The sequence below is a fragment of the Euprymna scolopes genome, chromosome 39, assembly GCF_053919585.1.
Source record: "Euprymna scolopes isolate OS-2025 chromosome 39, ASM5391958v1, whole genome shotgun sequence".
Classification (NCBI taxonomy): domain Eukaryota; kingdom Metazoa; phylum Mollusca; class Cephalopoda; order Sepiida; family Sepiolidae; genus Euprymna; species Euprymna scolopes.
The window spans coordinates 36,481,068-36,497,248 of record NC_136520.1 but is presented as its reverse complement, the minus strand read 5'-3'; the positions used below and the strand labels follow the sequence as shown (position 1 = coordinate 36,497,248).

The 16,181-nt window shown below is 32.2% G+C and overlaps 1 protein-coding gene across 28 annotated transcripts in view; it reads left to right on the top strand.

Moving 5' to 3' along the window:
- The window catches only part of LOC145263743 (dnaJ homolog subfamily B member 6-like), a 115,815-nt gene that overhangs the window by 74,145 nt on the left and 25,489 nt on the right, over window positions 1-16,181 (top strand). For 18 of the 28 annotated variants that reach the window (XM_080120738.1, XM_080120742.1, XM_080120741.1 and 15 more), the window contains one exon: window positions 11,107-11,227. In XM_080120738.1, coding sequence (XP_079976864.1) covers window positions 11,107-11,227 — 121 coding nt within the window. The remainder of the gene's footprint in view (window positions 1-11,106; window positions 11,228-16,181) is intronic. The other 10 variants (XM_080120751.1, XM_080120749.1, XM_080120747.1 and 7 more) reach the window with 1 other exon arrangement.

The following is a 16,181-nucleotide window of genomic DNA, read 5'->3' as shown; positions in this document are numbered from 1 at the left end:
TCCTCTGTGGATTGATCTGTAGTCGCTGAAGTCGTCATTAACGCTGATGGCTGCTTCTTGGTCCCAATAGAGGTTTCTAAGATCTTTTCTGTTGATGTTCAGCTTTGTAAAACAAATCTGTCATATGTTGTCAACCGCTTTTGAGTAGTCTGTGGAAGCACAGACATGTTTTTCTGTACTCCTATCGATCATCGTATGAGAGTTTTCAATACAAAGATTCATTTTTTATACTCCTATTGAACCTGAAACTCCTGGCGTCATCTTGTTCCTCATTCTGTTAATGAGCACAATCATTAAATCTACATATCTCTGATTTCATCCATTTTCTTGACTTTTTGTAAAAGGTATGTTTTGTTGCCTCGGTGATACTTTCATTAACTGACACATTTCCTCTACTTTTGTTGGTTGATCTGGTGTTTCAAATCTATGTCTGTTTTATATCTTGATCTTTTTGCAAAAAGTTCACTCCTCTTTTTGATTTCTTGGGCTTCTTTAGTTTCAGTTTCATTGTGGCAATTAATGGCTTGTGGTCATTTCCACAATCGGCCCCTAGCATGGATTTGCAACATGTTATAGTTCCGGAAGTGTTCTTGTATCAGGATATAATAAATCCAATTCTTGGATCTGTCATCTGGACTTTTCCAAGTTCAACATCTCTTTGGATGATTTTTGCACCATTTAATGAACAGGTTACCTCTTACATTTTTCTCTCCTATTTCAAAAGGACCCACTGTAATGACTTCTCTTTGAGTTAGTCTCTTATGACAATTCTGATGTCTTAAGATTTCATTTATCTCAATACCTCAGCCTTGTCAGCTGTTGGTGCATATACTTGTATAATGACTGTCAAATAGTGTACTATTTAGCTTGATCCAGAATTTTTTTTAAAATTAAGACAATCATTTTTTACGATTTTTAACGATTAATAAATTTTAGCCATTACAAGGCTGTTTTTAATCTGTTTCTGGAGAAAATATTAAGGGGAAGTAATCAGTTGTAAATTTTACAAAATAGTGGATTGACATACTCCATCCTTGTTTCCTCAATTTTTTTCTTAAAAAAAAAATATACAAAAAACAAAACAAAAAACTACTTTATCAATTTGTGATTTTTTTGGAAAATGATCTTTGCAATCACTTTCATTTGCATAATAAAGACTTTACATCATAAAGATTTTTCCATATATTTTATATATTAATATATATATATATATATATATATATATATATATATTAGATAGAAATCTGGACAACCACCATCAAATTTTAAGATATATTATATATTTTGAAATATTTTTATTCAAGGCAGCTAGCCTAATCTCTTTTGTTTGTTTTGATACATATTTGATGCTATAATACAAGTAACTACATGTTATCTTTAGATATTGTGTGCAAAACTGCATCTTTTTATCTGAGCATCTCCTCCTCTTTCAGTGGGTGTCTCTTCTTGTTCTTTATGGCTTAAAAGAAAGACATTAGTGAACAATGGCCTTTTCTTTTCCCTCTGCTCATCTTTCTTCATCGCCAACATTTCTGAGATCTTATCTCTGGTATGAATCATCAAGGTTCGTCCTCCTCACCCCCACCTAGAGTACCTACAAAGCTATGATTCCATTATTTTTGTTTACTCTCTTGTTGTATTCAGTTCTAGACACGTGAAAAGGAAGCTTCTTCTTACAAGGTTGCCATCTTTAAAAAATACTGAGCTGAAATTAATTGCATTCGTATATGATATATCATAATTATTTGAGGTGCTTCTCTGATAGTATTTCTGTTTATACATATGGATGACTAGATCCCCCTCCCTCTCAACTGCACACTACTTTGGAATAAAACTATTACAATCATATTTTTATGGTTAAGTAAATAGGAGGATGGCAAACTCTTTGATCCTTTGAACCTGTTAGATTCAAGAGAAAAAAAAAAAGATGCAAACCAATCTGGCAGTGACAATATCGGATGGGTTATGAATCATCCTAATGTCACAGTTGGCTTTTTAAGATAGTTTAAAGTGGTGGTCCCCAACCACCGCCGTGGCACTTTGGTGTTCTGTGAAATGATTATTAGTGTGCTGCAAATAGGTTATAAGTGGAAGTTAGGTTATTGGCTGAAGAGTTTTCGTATTGTTAGAAACGGAATTGTTTTTAGATTAATATTAACTCTCGCATTATGTACATGTGTGTGCTCAAATATCAAATGTAGGAATAAAATGTCTGACTCCTTTAAATTTCCATAAGCATAATCATTAGTAAGCATTGTTAAGTAGTCATTTAAATATTCTTTTTTTTTCTCTTTTTTTGTTTTTTGTTTTGTGTGTGTGTGCGTGTGTGTGCGTGTGTGTGTGTGTGCAAAGAAAAAAAAGCTTGGGAACCACTGGTTTAAAGGAAAAAGTTGCATATAATAGTTTATAAATGAAGGAAAAAAAAAAACAATTGTGTGTGCCCCTGTCATATTAAAGAACCACTTTGTTTTGAAATGCGCAAATGTCAAATTATAGCAATACATTATGAAATGGTCTCTCAACAGTATTATTCCTTTTATTATTGCATGTTGGATCAGACTTAATCTCAAATGAATATTTTAGACGTGCACCAGCTTGTCGAAGATATTATTAGCTGACTTGTTTAAATGCTTACAAATCCAGTAGCTCTGAAATCATTGTCTTCAAATAGCTCTTACAAGTTTTGTGGGAAATTTAGCTCTTTTTTCTCCCTAGTCACCCCACTTTCTTCCCAGATTATGTAAAACATCTAAAAATGGCTATCATCATAATAATTAACAATAAAATTAGTGACCTTCTGTCATGCATACCTTCAGAATAAGAAGCATTGAATTTGATCATTTTGCTTAAGTCTTTTCTTGTTCATAGTGTTTTTTTCCTACCTATCATTATCTGTGACTGTAAAAACCTTTATTTTCACAATATATACAAAACCTTCAAATCAACAACCATAGCAATCTATGTATGTCTTAAACTTATTAAAGTACATAAATTTTCTAACCTTTTTATTATTAAAGTCATTTATATACAAGTTTGGAAAATATATGGCAATTAAGTTACACAGTAGCCAGATAAGTCCTTATGAGGATGAAACGTGGAAAATCCTATGTATCTTGTCATATATTTTCATGACTTACTACATAGCTGTAATCACATATTAAACACTGTTCATGTAAAAGCTAAATATAGATATATTATCTCATAAAATTTTATGTGGGTACATGAAAGAATATATATACATATATATATGAGAGAGAGAAAATCTGTATATTTATAAACAATACTGATTTTGTCTGCTTCTGGGAAAACACGCACCTAGCAACAAAGCATAATTTGCCACATGTATATTTAAATAGATAATTTACTCTGACAAACATGTCTTTTGTAGACATTGTGAAACAAAACCAAACTGTTTCATTTATATGTATATATATATATTTTTTTTTTATAATTAAATTTCTTTAAAAAAAAATAAAAGGGTGTTTACATTACAAACAATACTGATACTTCAGTCAGCTGATGTGTGCATTTGCCTTAATATGTTGAACTATCTTCTAAGTGTTGCATTCATAGGTAACTGGCACAATGTACAGATTATATTGGCAGGGTTACCCAGAAGTGATAGAAATTTCTGAAAATCTTGAAGTAAAGAAATTAAACGAATCTTTACTTAATATCATAATTTGATGTCTAAATTCACTTTGAGACAAAATCAAAGTAAAAATAATTATGTCTTAAGTGAAGTTCAAACTCAAATCTCTACTTTTACATATGTTATGCTAACCAATTGACCCATGTGGACACATACAAGATAGTGACTCTATTAAATACATAAACCATCCCCCCTCCATCCATTGTCCTTACTGGTATCTGAGGACAGTATGAGTAGATAAGTGACAAGATAAAAACTCTAGTTGTATTTATGATTTAATAAAAAAATAAAATAAAATGTTGATCAGGATTAAATATTAAAATTAATAGAATCTATTAAAAGTAAAAATTGTTTTAACATGGATGAATATTTGTTGTAAATAACTGAATTGGATTTTTTGATGTAGCTTGTCGTAAAAATGCTACTGATCAATCTACTTTATATGTAATAATGTAGCTATATGTATATAGATGTATTATGGCGCTACAAAAATATGAAATATCTTAGTTGTTGTATGCATAAAATCTGTATTTATCTATCTAGTAGAAATGTTAATTTTGATATTTTTCATAGGCATGCTACTAAATGATGTATCTGAACCATGATAACCCTCATTTGGTGTTATTCCTTTATAATTTTCTCTTAACCTGTGAAAAGTGTGAAACTGGCTTGAATCTTGCACTCTTGTCATATCTTTTGCACCAGCTTGTCTAAGATATTCAGCCAGAGAAACTGGCTTTTAACACTTTCGACTTCAACAACTAAAGTAACGTTGAACGAAAACTGGACATCTAAAAGTTTGACCTTTTAGCTTGATGAGGTTATACATAAAAATGCAGTGTTGTGGCTTAATGGTCAAGTTGACCGTAGTACTAGTCTAACACAGTGTTACATGAGGAAATGTGTGTTCTTCACATTGTATCAACAAAGTGTAACTATCTCATGGCAGACGTATATGGTGGGTAGTTTATATTTCTTTTGACTTGCAACAAGAAGACACCTCTTGCCATCTAGAGTGCAAAGGATCCTGGCTGATTTAAAAAAAAAAAAAAAAAATTAGTTCATCATAAAATTCTGACTCCTTCAACCGCTCCACATCGTAAAAGTAGACCCCAAAATCCTTTTCTAGAAATCTACTTAGGCCACACACATTGGTAGAAAGCTAATACTACTTAGAATGTGTTGGCAACAAACATCTGTTCTCATCAAAGGAAAACTATAATGAAGCAACTATTTGGATGTTTTTTTTTTTTTTTTTTCTTGTGCATGTATCATCTCTAAAAGTCAATCTTACTAAATATTTTATTTTTACAATAGAGAAGCTTTTTGACAATCTTGTAGGAATGAAACTTACAAGTAATGATTACCCCACCCCTGCCCCATGAGTCCAGTTTTACAGTTAATCAGTTACAGAAGTATTGCATCTTTTATCATGGCAAGTGCTTGCCCCTCTCCATCCGTAACAGATTCATCGCAAACACTTGTGTAGTTTACCACATGTGTATTTAAATGGAGAACTCGCTCTTCTTACGAACATGTCTTTTGTTGATGTGAAACAAAACCAAACTTCTATTTCATTTACAATTTTTTTAATAAAATTTAAATTTATTTGAAAAAGATGTTTACATTATAAATAATACTAATACTTCAGTTAGCTGATGACTATATTTTTCTCATTTTACCTGCCTTTATCTGTACCTAAAACTATATGAAAATTTCATGAGCAAAGCTTCTTTCCTAGAACAGCCAATCTATAAAACACAATACCATGGAGCTGCTTCCCAGCTGACTATAACTTGATAGTTTTCAAATCCAACATAAACAAATTCTTGAGCTGTCCTTGTAAATAATTTCTACCAAATTTCCACCATTACCGTTTATCACGGTATGTCATTCATTAACTCTTATCCTTGAATGGCCTCTCGGCCTTGATAAGCAGTAACTTTTTTTAAAAAACAAAAACAAACTAACCTGTGTTTGAGTTTTGTCGATCCTATTGTATCACTTTTACTAATATTATTGGAGGGAGATGCAGAATCCTTTACCCCAGCCGTAGATGATGAATCTATAAAAATTTGGTAGAGCAATTCGTCTACATGGACCCCCCCCCCCTCCCCCCGAAAAAAAAAAAGGTCACTACATCAAACAAGTAATCTGGATGTTCGAACTGTTGCAGTCCAAGCATTAAGCAAACAAACTTTTCGTTGCAGTTTTCCATCTCTTATGGTTTGTAGAATGTGGCGGATTCATTGTAGTGAGTAACTGCTGGAACCGTGAATGGTTTGTTTTCATAATGGAAGCTGTCTTAGATTGTTGTGCCTGGTCAGTTAGTATTTGGGACATGGTGAGCTTGTTGGAAAAAGCCAGCCCAACTGACCTGGGGTAAATTATACAACAATGCCTGACCATTATGGTTTGTACATAAGAGTTGTATAGTACATATTTAAAAAAAAAAAATTTGAAATGTAATCAGCATTTCTATTTTATTAATCGATTAGACTTTATTTATCTCTGGTGTTTTCACATTACAAAACTCCTTGACATGAAAACTTGTTAAACCTTCAGCATTGAAGTCTACAATTTTTTTCAGAACCCTCCCCCCCTCCCTTTTTTTGTCTCATAAAGTGTTGAGTCAACAATAGAAACAAGTTCAAAGTCTGTTTAATTTCTTATATTTTATTATGTAGCTTTCTCATCCCAACTCTTTAAGACTAGTTATGACTAAAGTTGATGTCTATCTTTAGAAGAAAGGAAAAAAAGTTCTCAATTCTTATGAATGATAATTCATTTCCATACAACTTTGTGCTGCGCGATCTTCTTCCCATAATCGCTTTTTCATCAAGTAGTATTAATGCCCATTACATCTATCCCCATCCTTTAGTGTCTTTCTGCTTCTCTCATCTCAATACTTTGCTTTCAGGACAAAGTCTAAGACGAAAAAGAATCTGAATGTTATCATTTCTCATCTTTAAAAATGCAGAACTTTTTCAATAACTAAAATATGAGAAAGTAAAATATAGATTAAAACCACAAAAAAAAAAAAAAGAAAAAATAAATTTCTGGTTAGTTGAGGGTAAAACAATTGTTTCTGATTTTTTTGAGATCCACGTTTGGATTCTTTGGATGAGTATTTTCGCAATGTCTGAATCAATGTAACCTCTGACCATTTTCAGCTGAATTCTGTGCGATCTTTCTATTGAGATCAGGAATCTGCACACAGTTTCAAACAGAACCCTTTATTTAATCCACAGGAGTAGCATGCTCTCGTTTTGTCAGACATGACTGGGTAGAAGTCCTAAGTAATTTACAATTGTATTTTAAGTGTTGAACCTTCAACCTCCAGAAGAGTGTAATTAACTGAATTTTACCAAGTATTTTATCTACTACACTACTGGTACTTGCATGGAATAATAAATGGTTCGGTTGGAAATTCCAGGAATGTTCCAGAGTTCAATAGAAAGATTCCAGAGTTTGACAAGATACATCTGATGAAGGTTGAAGGTTATATTGGCTGAAATGTTGTGAAAATGACACTCAAGATGAGAATAGTAGTCCGAAAAATCCAAATATGGAAAGAATTGTATTTATATTTTTAAAAACTTGTTTAAAAAGCTTTTAAAAGTAAATTATATTGAATTTGTAGAAAAATAAATGCATCATATAAATCTCTGAAGCAGATATTTGAAAATTTTTATCTTATACTTTCCAGTATTTTTAACAAATAAATTTCTGCCTTTTGCTGTTAATATATAATTTTCTTGATAAATATCAAAACTCAAATGTGTTTCAACTTTTTTAGTTTAGGTTCATCCAACGTTTTGTTCAAAGAAATTTTAGGGTTTTTTTTTTTTTGCCTATCTTCATTTTTATTTACAGCGCTATATGCCGAAAACATTTTTAGTGTTAAAATAATTGCACCAATTTTTGCATATTGTAACTTTTTTAAAATGTCCATTTCTTAGTTTCTTAAGTATTTTTAAGACTTATATTGTTTTTCTAATTTTCAGGCAACCTCATCCATATTTAAGAACGAGTAAATTTAAAAAAACAAAAACGTACTTTCCATTTAAGAAACTTGATCAGTCACTACTTAAATTAAAAATACAAATTAGATTTTTTTTTTTAATCTAAAATTTAAATATTAAAAAAAAAAAACTCTTAAAAATATATAGATGAAATTTTATTCACTACTTCACCAGAAAATGTTCTTTTGTTTCTGAATCCTAATGCCCAAATGTTGCATCTATCAAGTTCGTTTGCGCAATCCTTCTCTACAGGTGCGAAACCTGACCTCTACAGGTAGCTGAGATTCAAAGATTGGAAGTCTTTGATCGGTGATGTCTTCGGCACATTCTCATGATTTGTGTTTCCAATCATGTCACAATCTACACACGATGTAACCTTCTTAAACTTGAGGAAGTACTTATCAGGAAGTTCTGATGGTTGAGCATGTATTTCATTGTCAACCAACTGACCTGGTTTATAAGAAAATAGCACCAACACCACTACCAGGATGGTGCAAGAAGAGTTCTGGTCAACTTAGGACAGGACTTGCAACGGTTAAAACTGATTAGGGAGTTATGACCAGCCCTCGGGTCTTTGGTGTGTGACAGTGGAATCGTCAATGGTTAAAGTATGAGGAGGAGTCAGCAGTGGACAGACTTGGATGGACTGCTTTGATTCGTAATGTGACGAATTCACTTGGGTATCGGCTCAACCTCCCCTGGTTGAATCCTGGCATAAGTACAAGCAAGTTTCTGAATTGATATAATCCAATCTCTTCAAATGAATGAAAAGAACTCTGACTTACCATAATCTTGTGAACAAATCAGTCGTGACTAGAATGTCTTCTGGAGACTATTAAGATAGATGTATTATGAGAGAGAACATAAAACTCAAGTGAAGAGGATAATTTGGTTTGGATTGAGAGATGACAATGCACAGTATTTTGAAATATTTCGAATGATAGAAAATTTCTATATTAATGCTATTCTAAACTTTATTAGCTAATTTGGTCCAAAAGAATAATAATCTATGTAAGCCTATGATAGATTTAGTTTGTGAAATTTATATCTAATGCAAGTTAAGATACTAAAAACTTCATATTGAGTTTTTTTTTTTTTCATGAAGTTTTTTGCTTTTAAAATTAAAATACCTTGTATCTTTTTATTGCTGTATTTTACGAGGAATGTCTTAAACATTTGAATTGTTCTGATAATTAGCTTCCATGAAGGTTTTCTTTTGACATATCTACAAAGATCCATGAATAAATTCGTGTGTATATATATATATATATATATATATATATATATATATATATATATACACACACACATTCATACATTTGTAAAAATACCAGTATTTTTTAATTTTCGATTTTTGGGCGATTATCAAGATGCCTCAGATGACTCGTGTCTGCCATTTTTTTTTTTTTCGTATTCTAACTCAGCACTACTTGTGTTTTAAAGTAAATAAAAACTTTGAATTTAGTTCAAACACACTTATCTTGCCTTTGGCAACAAATGTTTTTACCATTCTTTGACTAAATTTCACTTGAAATATTTTACAGATATCTTCTGTATATATTTTTTCTCCTTTTGTTTTAGATTGTGTGATGTGGATGTTATGTAATTAGATCCAATCAGCTGATTATTTGACCATGTTTAAAATTAACCTCACAAAATCAGTCAAAAGGTCCTGATAATTTTTTTTGGAAAATGTTGTAAATCGTACCAACTAATTCCAAAAATTACTTTTACAAGTTTAGTTAGCTTTTGCTTGCATGCCTACAAATGATACTTGATTCTTGTTGACTTTTTACTCAGATGGACTCGTTAATGACATCCATTCAAGATTAGATGTTTACTGTGCAGACTTTGTGATTTGGCTAAAAACATGTTTAATTTATAAATTAATAGTTGTATTTACTGTCTTTAAAAAAAAAAAAAAAAAAAAGTCTTTTTTCCTTTTTTTTTTTTTTTTTTTTTTTTTTTTTAACTGTTTTTAATAGGATTTTATATATTTCATTATTAGTTATATTAATTGAATTGTTACAAAATTGTTTTTATTTCTATAAAATTCTTAAATGTAAATTTCCAAGATTTTCAATTTTTTTTTACATTTAAATGAGGATTTGCTGAGCATTTTAAAGCCAGGAATGAATTTTTATTGGCTAAATAAAAATTTTGGTTATAGTAAGCTAATGTACTTGCTAACTTTTGGCATGGTTGCTATTGGAAGCGGTGATAAGGCAAATCAGTTCCTTCACTTTTATTGTTCTTTAGTACTTTCATTGTGAAACGATTTATTGAAATAAAGACATTGAAAAGTCTACAATAAAAATTCACAAAATTATACAGATAAAAATAACACAATTAGTCTTTATTTGCACTTGTAATGACAAAATCAAAAAGTTGTATTTTATTTGAAGTTTTATGTATTTTGAATTTTTTTTTTTCATTTTTATTTAAAACTAGCGGGGATGCCCGGCATTGCTTGGGTGTTTGTCAGTCTGTGTGTGGGGAGGAGGAAAAGTTTTTGTAGGCTCGAACCCGAAGCCTTGGGGCGAAGGCTGAAAAGGAAACCTGACCTCTTACCGTGGCGCTAAGAGGGCAGAGAACTGAGAATGGTTGAAATGAAACGCTTAAAAACTAAATCTGGTTTTGTAGGTCAAACATCACACCATAGAGAAATGAAATCGTGCAGAGCCAGTTAAGCTTTACGCGTTCTGCGTATTTGTTGGTTTCCCCAAGATGTTTGGGAAAACCAGCTCCTCACAAAAAGGGGAGTATCCAAATGAATAGTAAATGTCTGATATGACAGGTTTTCCCCCACATTGATCAAAGCTCACGAAAGGCCAAGAACAAACTTCACTTTTGTAGTTTCACTTTTTCATACGGAAAAGCCAAACACAAGCGGAGAGTAAGAAACAGCTTGTCAAGGTCACTCAAATAAAAGATAGACAACCTCCTTTCGTAAATCGGAGATATAATCTAGGGAATATATAAAAAGTTTTAAGAAACAATAAACCCCACCGAGACCCCCCCCCCCCCAAAAAAAAAAGCCTTTGCTGGACATACAAAAAACAGCACACATTCACACTTTGCCTTTTATATATATATATATATATATATATATATATATATATATATATATATAGATTAAAAATAAATGTAGGAGTCTTAAAATTATCTGTCTTGTATTTTGTAGAGTGGGGACATAATTCTCAACACCTGTATAACTTTTTTTTTTTTTTTTTTTGGAAAAGTTAGTACATCTGTTAATTTATAAAATGTAGATGTTTTTGTCCAATTGTTTTAATGTGGCCTGCTCAGTGCTTATCTAATCTGGGATTAAACTTTGGCATGAAATTGAAAGTAAATTTGCCGTCTGGGCTTTCTTTTGAAAGCCAACTTTGTTGCAGCCATTCAGCCTGTTACTTTCATTGGTTTTAGGGGTGCGGAGATGCAGAAGTGAACCAAACGATAGAATGTTTCAACATTATTTTCCAGGCTTTCCTTCTCCTGCCCTTTTTGACCCTTTCTTTGATGATTCTGTCTTCAGTGCTGGCCCAAGGTAAGCAATCATCTTTACTTGACCATTTTCTCTTTGTTGTTGTCGTTATTACGTCTTCCACCTCCTTCATCTTGGCACATGGGCTTCGCCTGGTCTCTTCTTCAGGGTTCCCAAGTAGCAGATACTTTACGTTGTCAATGTTGTTTCTCAATTTAAAAAAAGGCTTTTTTTCTTTTCTCCTGCATGCTCTGGTACTTGGAACTTGTTTTGCTTTGAACATAGCCACAATTTCTTTTTTAGCCATCAAAGTTGTTAAGAAAATCATTAAACTCTAAGTGCAAAACAAGAAAATAGTGAACAGAGGTCACCAGTATCACTTGGTAATGGAAATGATCCTTGTATATGAAAACAGGATCTAGTATATATAAAAGTAAAATGTTCAACTACAGTTGAGGGTGACCATAAGACTGCTTTTAGATTACTCAGTACATACACCATGTAAAGGAGGGCACTACATCTTTCCCAAAATTACTCCACTTATCCTTGATCCTCACTTTATATTGAATGTTTAGCAAGGGGGCATTAGCTATATGGGTGTGTGTGTGTGTGTGTGTGTATATATTATTTATGTGTATATATATATATATATATATATACACACACACACAGGGTGTCCATAAAGTCCGTGTGGGCCTTAAAATATAATTTTGTGATTGCAATAGAAATAACATGTAAAAAGGATTTGATTTTGGAACAATTCATTTTAAAATTGCACACGGACTTTATGGACACCATATATATATATATATATATATATATATATATATATATATATATATACATATATAGTGTTGAGACAATTAATTAGGAATTGGGAAAATCTTAACTTTTTGGGGAATCAGAAAGAATTGTGCCTATTTTTCGATGCCAAAAACGATTCCTCTTTCTTTTTAATTGATTTTGTTTTAAACAGAACTTCCACTGCTGGTAGTAATAAAATATTTACTAATTTTGAACTATCAATAAAGCTAAAATCTAGAAGTCACCCTCATAAGTGTGTTTTTACGTATGAGAAAATATTTGTACATTTAACGGCAATAAGGAAAAAATAATTTTATAGTTAAATATTACAGATTTATAAAGAATCGGAACTGGGAATTTAGTATGGAATCTTAATTGTATCCGAATCGAGGGGGGGGGGGATATTGGAATCGTGCCATCACTCTATTATGTGGAGTAACTCAATCGAAAATTGAACCCTGGTCTCAGCTGATTAACAAACACTTTTACAAATGCCAAATGGGCCGGTATGAATAACTATAAATCGTTAAATATGTAAAATTTACCTTTTTTTATATCCTGAGTGAAGTTTGGACTCACAACCTCTGTCTCTAAATACAGCACACTGACTAATTGTTGATTAATCAACTTGTTAATAAGAAATAAAAAAAACTTAAAAGAAAAAGATTTTTGAATATTGGTATAATCCTTTCAAAATACAAATAAGCAAAACAGCATAAATCAAAGCTTGTGCAATATAATTTTCTTTAACATTTTTAAGAATATAAACTTTAAAATTAAAAACTTGAAAAAAAATTTTTTATGGAAATCATTCCAGGCAAGGCATAAGGCCACTTTGTGTAAGGTTTAAAAAAAAAAAATCTTCAAGATCAAAAAACTAGCCAATGATAAATGTTAGATGAATAGATTCTGACTCCGGAAATAGCAGTTTTTTGACAGAAACACTGTTAATGGAATGTGAGAACTAAAGGATCAAATGAGGGTAGCGAGATTTACAAGGTTGTCAAAAGTAAACCTATGGTTCACTTTCGACTCTTATAAATGAATCAAAGAAGGTTGTATTACAACGTTTAAGTACTTGAATAAAAGAATAATAAAGTCACAAAGTTGATCGGCACCTCACTGTAATACTGATAGAATTCAACTAGACATTGAATAACTAATCATCACACATGAGAATGAATGGTTTCTTCAGAAAGGAAAAAAAAAATGTAACAAACCAAAGAAAGGTGTACTTAAACTAAAATTCTCGTACAATCCAACTATAATGCCAAGTAACCTAAATGTTTTCATACATTTTAGCACAGATCTGCACTAAATAACCAGTATAATTGCTTTTATTTATTTTTTTAATTATTTCTGGATAAATGCATTGGTATGCAAATTATGTTGGCCTGAAATGAGCTCACATTGTATTAATTACCTATTCAATTATAATGCATACCTGAACAAAATTCTTTTAAATAGCTCATTAGTTGACTTTTTATTTTTCTGTTTTATATGAGCAGATAAAACACACACACATAATTATGGACGCTTCCGTCGATGCAACATATGAGGTTCCTACAACCTACATTTTTAATACATTTTTTAAATTCATTTATGTTTTTGCCTCTGATGACTTTTCAGTCCAGCAAGAGACCTGCAAACAAGATTGCATATAGAACATGAGACCTAATAGATATTTGTTTTATTGGTATTGAACGGACGACTGTTCTCATCTTGAATATGATTTTCACATTTCGATCGATATAACTTTCAACCTTCTTCAGGTGTATCTTGAACTCCGGAATGTTTCTGTCTAACTCAGAAATTTGGACAGAATTTTGAGTAGAACCCTTTATTTCACGGGGGGTAGTGTGCTCTTGTTCCATCAGCCATGACTGGACAGAGGCCCTAAGTAATTTACAATTGTATTTTTCGGTCGCCCACACAGGATTGAACCTTCAACCGTCAGGAGAATATCACTTCCTACAATTGATTTTTCCAAGGACTCTAACCACGGGTCCTTTCGAGTTTGATAGAAACCTTCCCGAGTTCGACAAGATACACCTGAAGAAGGTTGGAGGTTATATCGACTGAAATGTGAAAATGACACTCAAGATGAGAACAGTAGTCCAATGAATCCAAATAATATGAATAACCAATCCTCATCTCAAAACTTGCACTTGCATTACTTTTGTCATTCTTCGCTGGTATTAATGTCAACATAATCTGTGAATGCATTGCGATCCTTAGTGTCATCAGATTCTTCACTGATAGCTGAAGTGAGATTGAGTTTTCTTCCACGTCTTAACGAATAGTTTTTTTCATCTTGAACATCACAAAGATAAAAAGCATGTGCATTGGGTACGAAGGTGGGCAGAGCCTCCACATCAGCTGGTCCTGGATATGACCTTAAAGTATATCCGATAGTGAGGCCCCAGCTTGTGGGCTTTGGGGAGTGTGAAGCCACCCTTTAATTGCCATTGCTCCCAGGTATACTCTGACCTGGAGTGGATGGTAGTACCTGTTAAGGTCCCAACTATGGGTTAAATAGAAGCCAACTTGAAAAAAAAAAAAGAAACAAATATATTCTATTAAAAAAAAATATTTCTTCCTAATCACTGGATTCGGCACTAAATAACCTGAAAAAGGTTGATATGCTGTAAAACAACCAACCAATCCATATCAGCTAGTTTACCTTTTCAGCAGATGTGGGTATTTGGTCACCGTCATAAACATTGGATTTTGACTGTCCCCGGATGCATTCTATACCTCCGATCCGCACTTCAGTTAGAGGAAAGTTTGGGGAACATAGTGGTTTACATAACTCGTTTTTCCTATATGTGGCACTTGGTACTGTATGATTCTTGGGGTATTAACGACTTTACTGTATCCATAATTTCAGTCGTGTAATTTCTATTTTCACACTTTTATTATCTCCATGTCTTCGCAAAGTATTTTAGGATTTCCTTGTCACTTAAAAGTTCCAAGTGTGACTCCTTAAGAACCCATCTTGAGATGGCTATTTTACTTGAGTAATTTAAGTAGTTATGAAATGTTATGAAAGATGAGGCTGAACTATTAAAAAAAATTTTTTTTACATGAATTCTTAATTACTTTGATTGGCTAAAAAGTAAATTGTTCTCATATTTGTTTGTGTGTACACATTAATGCAATCAAAAAGTTCTAAGACTTCTGTGGAAAGCTTTATTAATGCTATATAATCCTTTTCAAAGTGTTCACCATATCAACTCACCACCCTTTTATATTTTTAAACAGTGAAGAGTTGTTTAAAAAAAAAAAAAAGAAAGAAAAAATCCTTGCTCAGACTCCTTACCTCTGTTTGCAATAATACTCCTTGAAATTTTTATCAAAGATCTTTTTATTTGTGCCAGAAAATGTAACTTTAATAGGCAATAGCTGTGATTCGAATCTGATTTTGTGGGATATTCTTTAGTGGTTTCATGATGGGGGCGAGTGCAGTCCTATCGAGTCGCAGTTTTAATCAAACCATAAGCTGACATGCTATAAAGGATATTCATGGAAAGTTCTGCCAGATGTTCAAACATTTGATTTTTTGTGATAGCTTGTAGATACTTAGGAGCCACTGCAAAGTTCTATCATCAAGGATTACCTTATCGTTTGCCAAGCCTAGTCTGTTACAATATAAGAACTTGTGGAATTGATGGTAGCTGAACTTACCTAGTGATGGCACTAATAAGGAACTCTGATTTTGACAGGATTACCCCAGTACGATTATATTAATTTCTAAAAAATCTAGCAGTTTTTTTTATGCTTTTTAGTGCTTGATAGGTTTCTACAAAATTTTTGTAACATTAATAATTTACATTAACTTTTTAGTCTTGGAGAAATCTATATTTATCTTTGTCTATCCATTCCACTTTTTCTCTGAAATTACTGGGGTGATTTGACTGAAGTTTTATATGGATCTCTGTTATAAGGTGCAATAAACTAAGTATAATCTAATCTGCCCAATGCACAGTCAGGGGTTAATATATAATGCAAGAATAAGTACAAATTTAACTATATTCAACCATTACTTTGGTCTAAAGCACACCTAAGTCAATGGGCTAAGCTGTCATAATTGTACAAACCTCAGATTGATAGCAAGTGACCTATGCAAACTGGAGATATTTGACTGCCACTGCCTTCGCCATATTCTCTTTGTCTGTTAGCAACAGTTCGTCCCCAACAGTACAATTCGCAG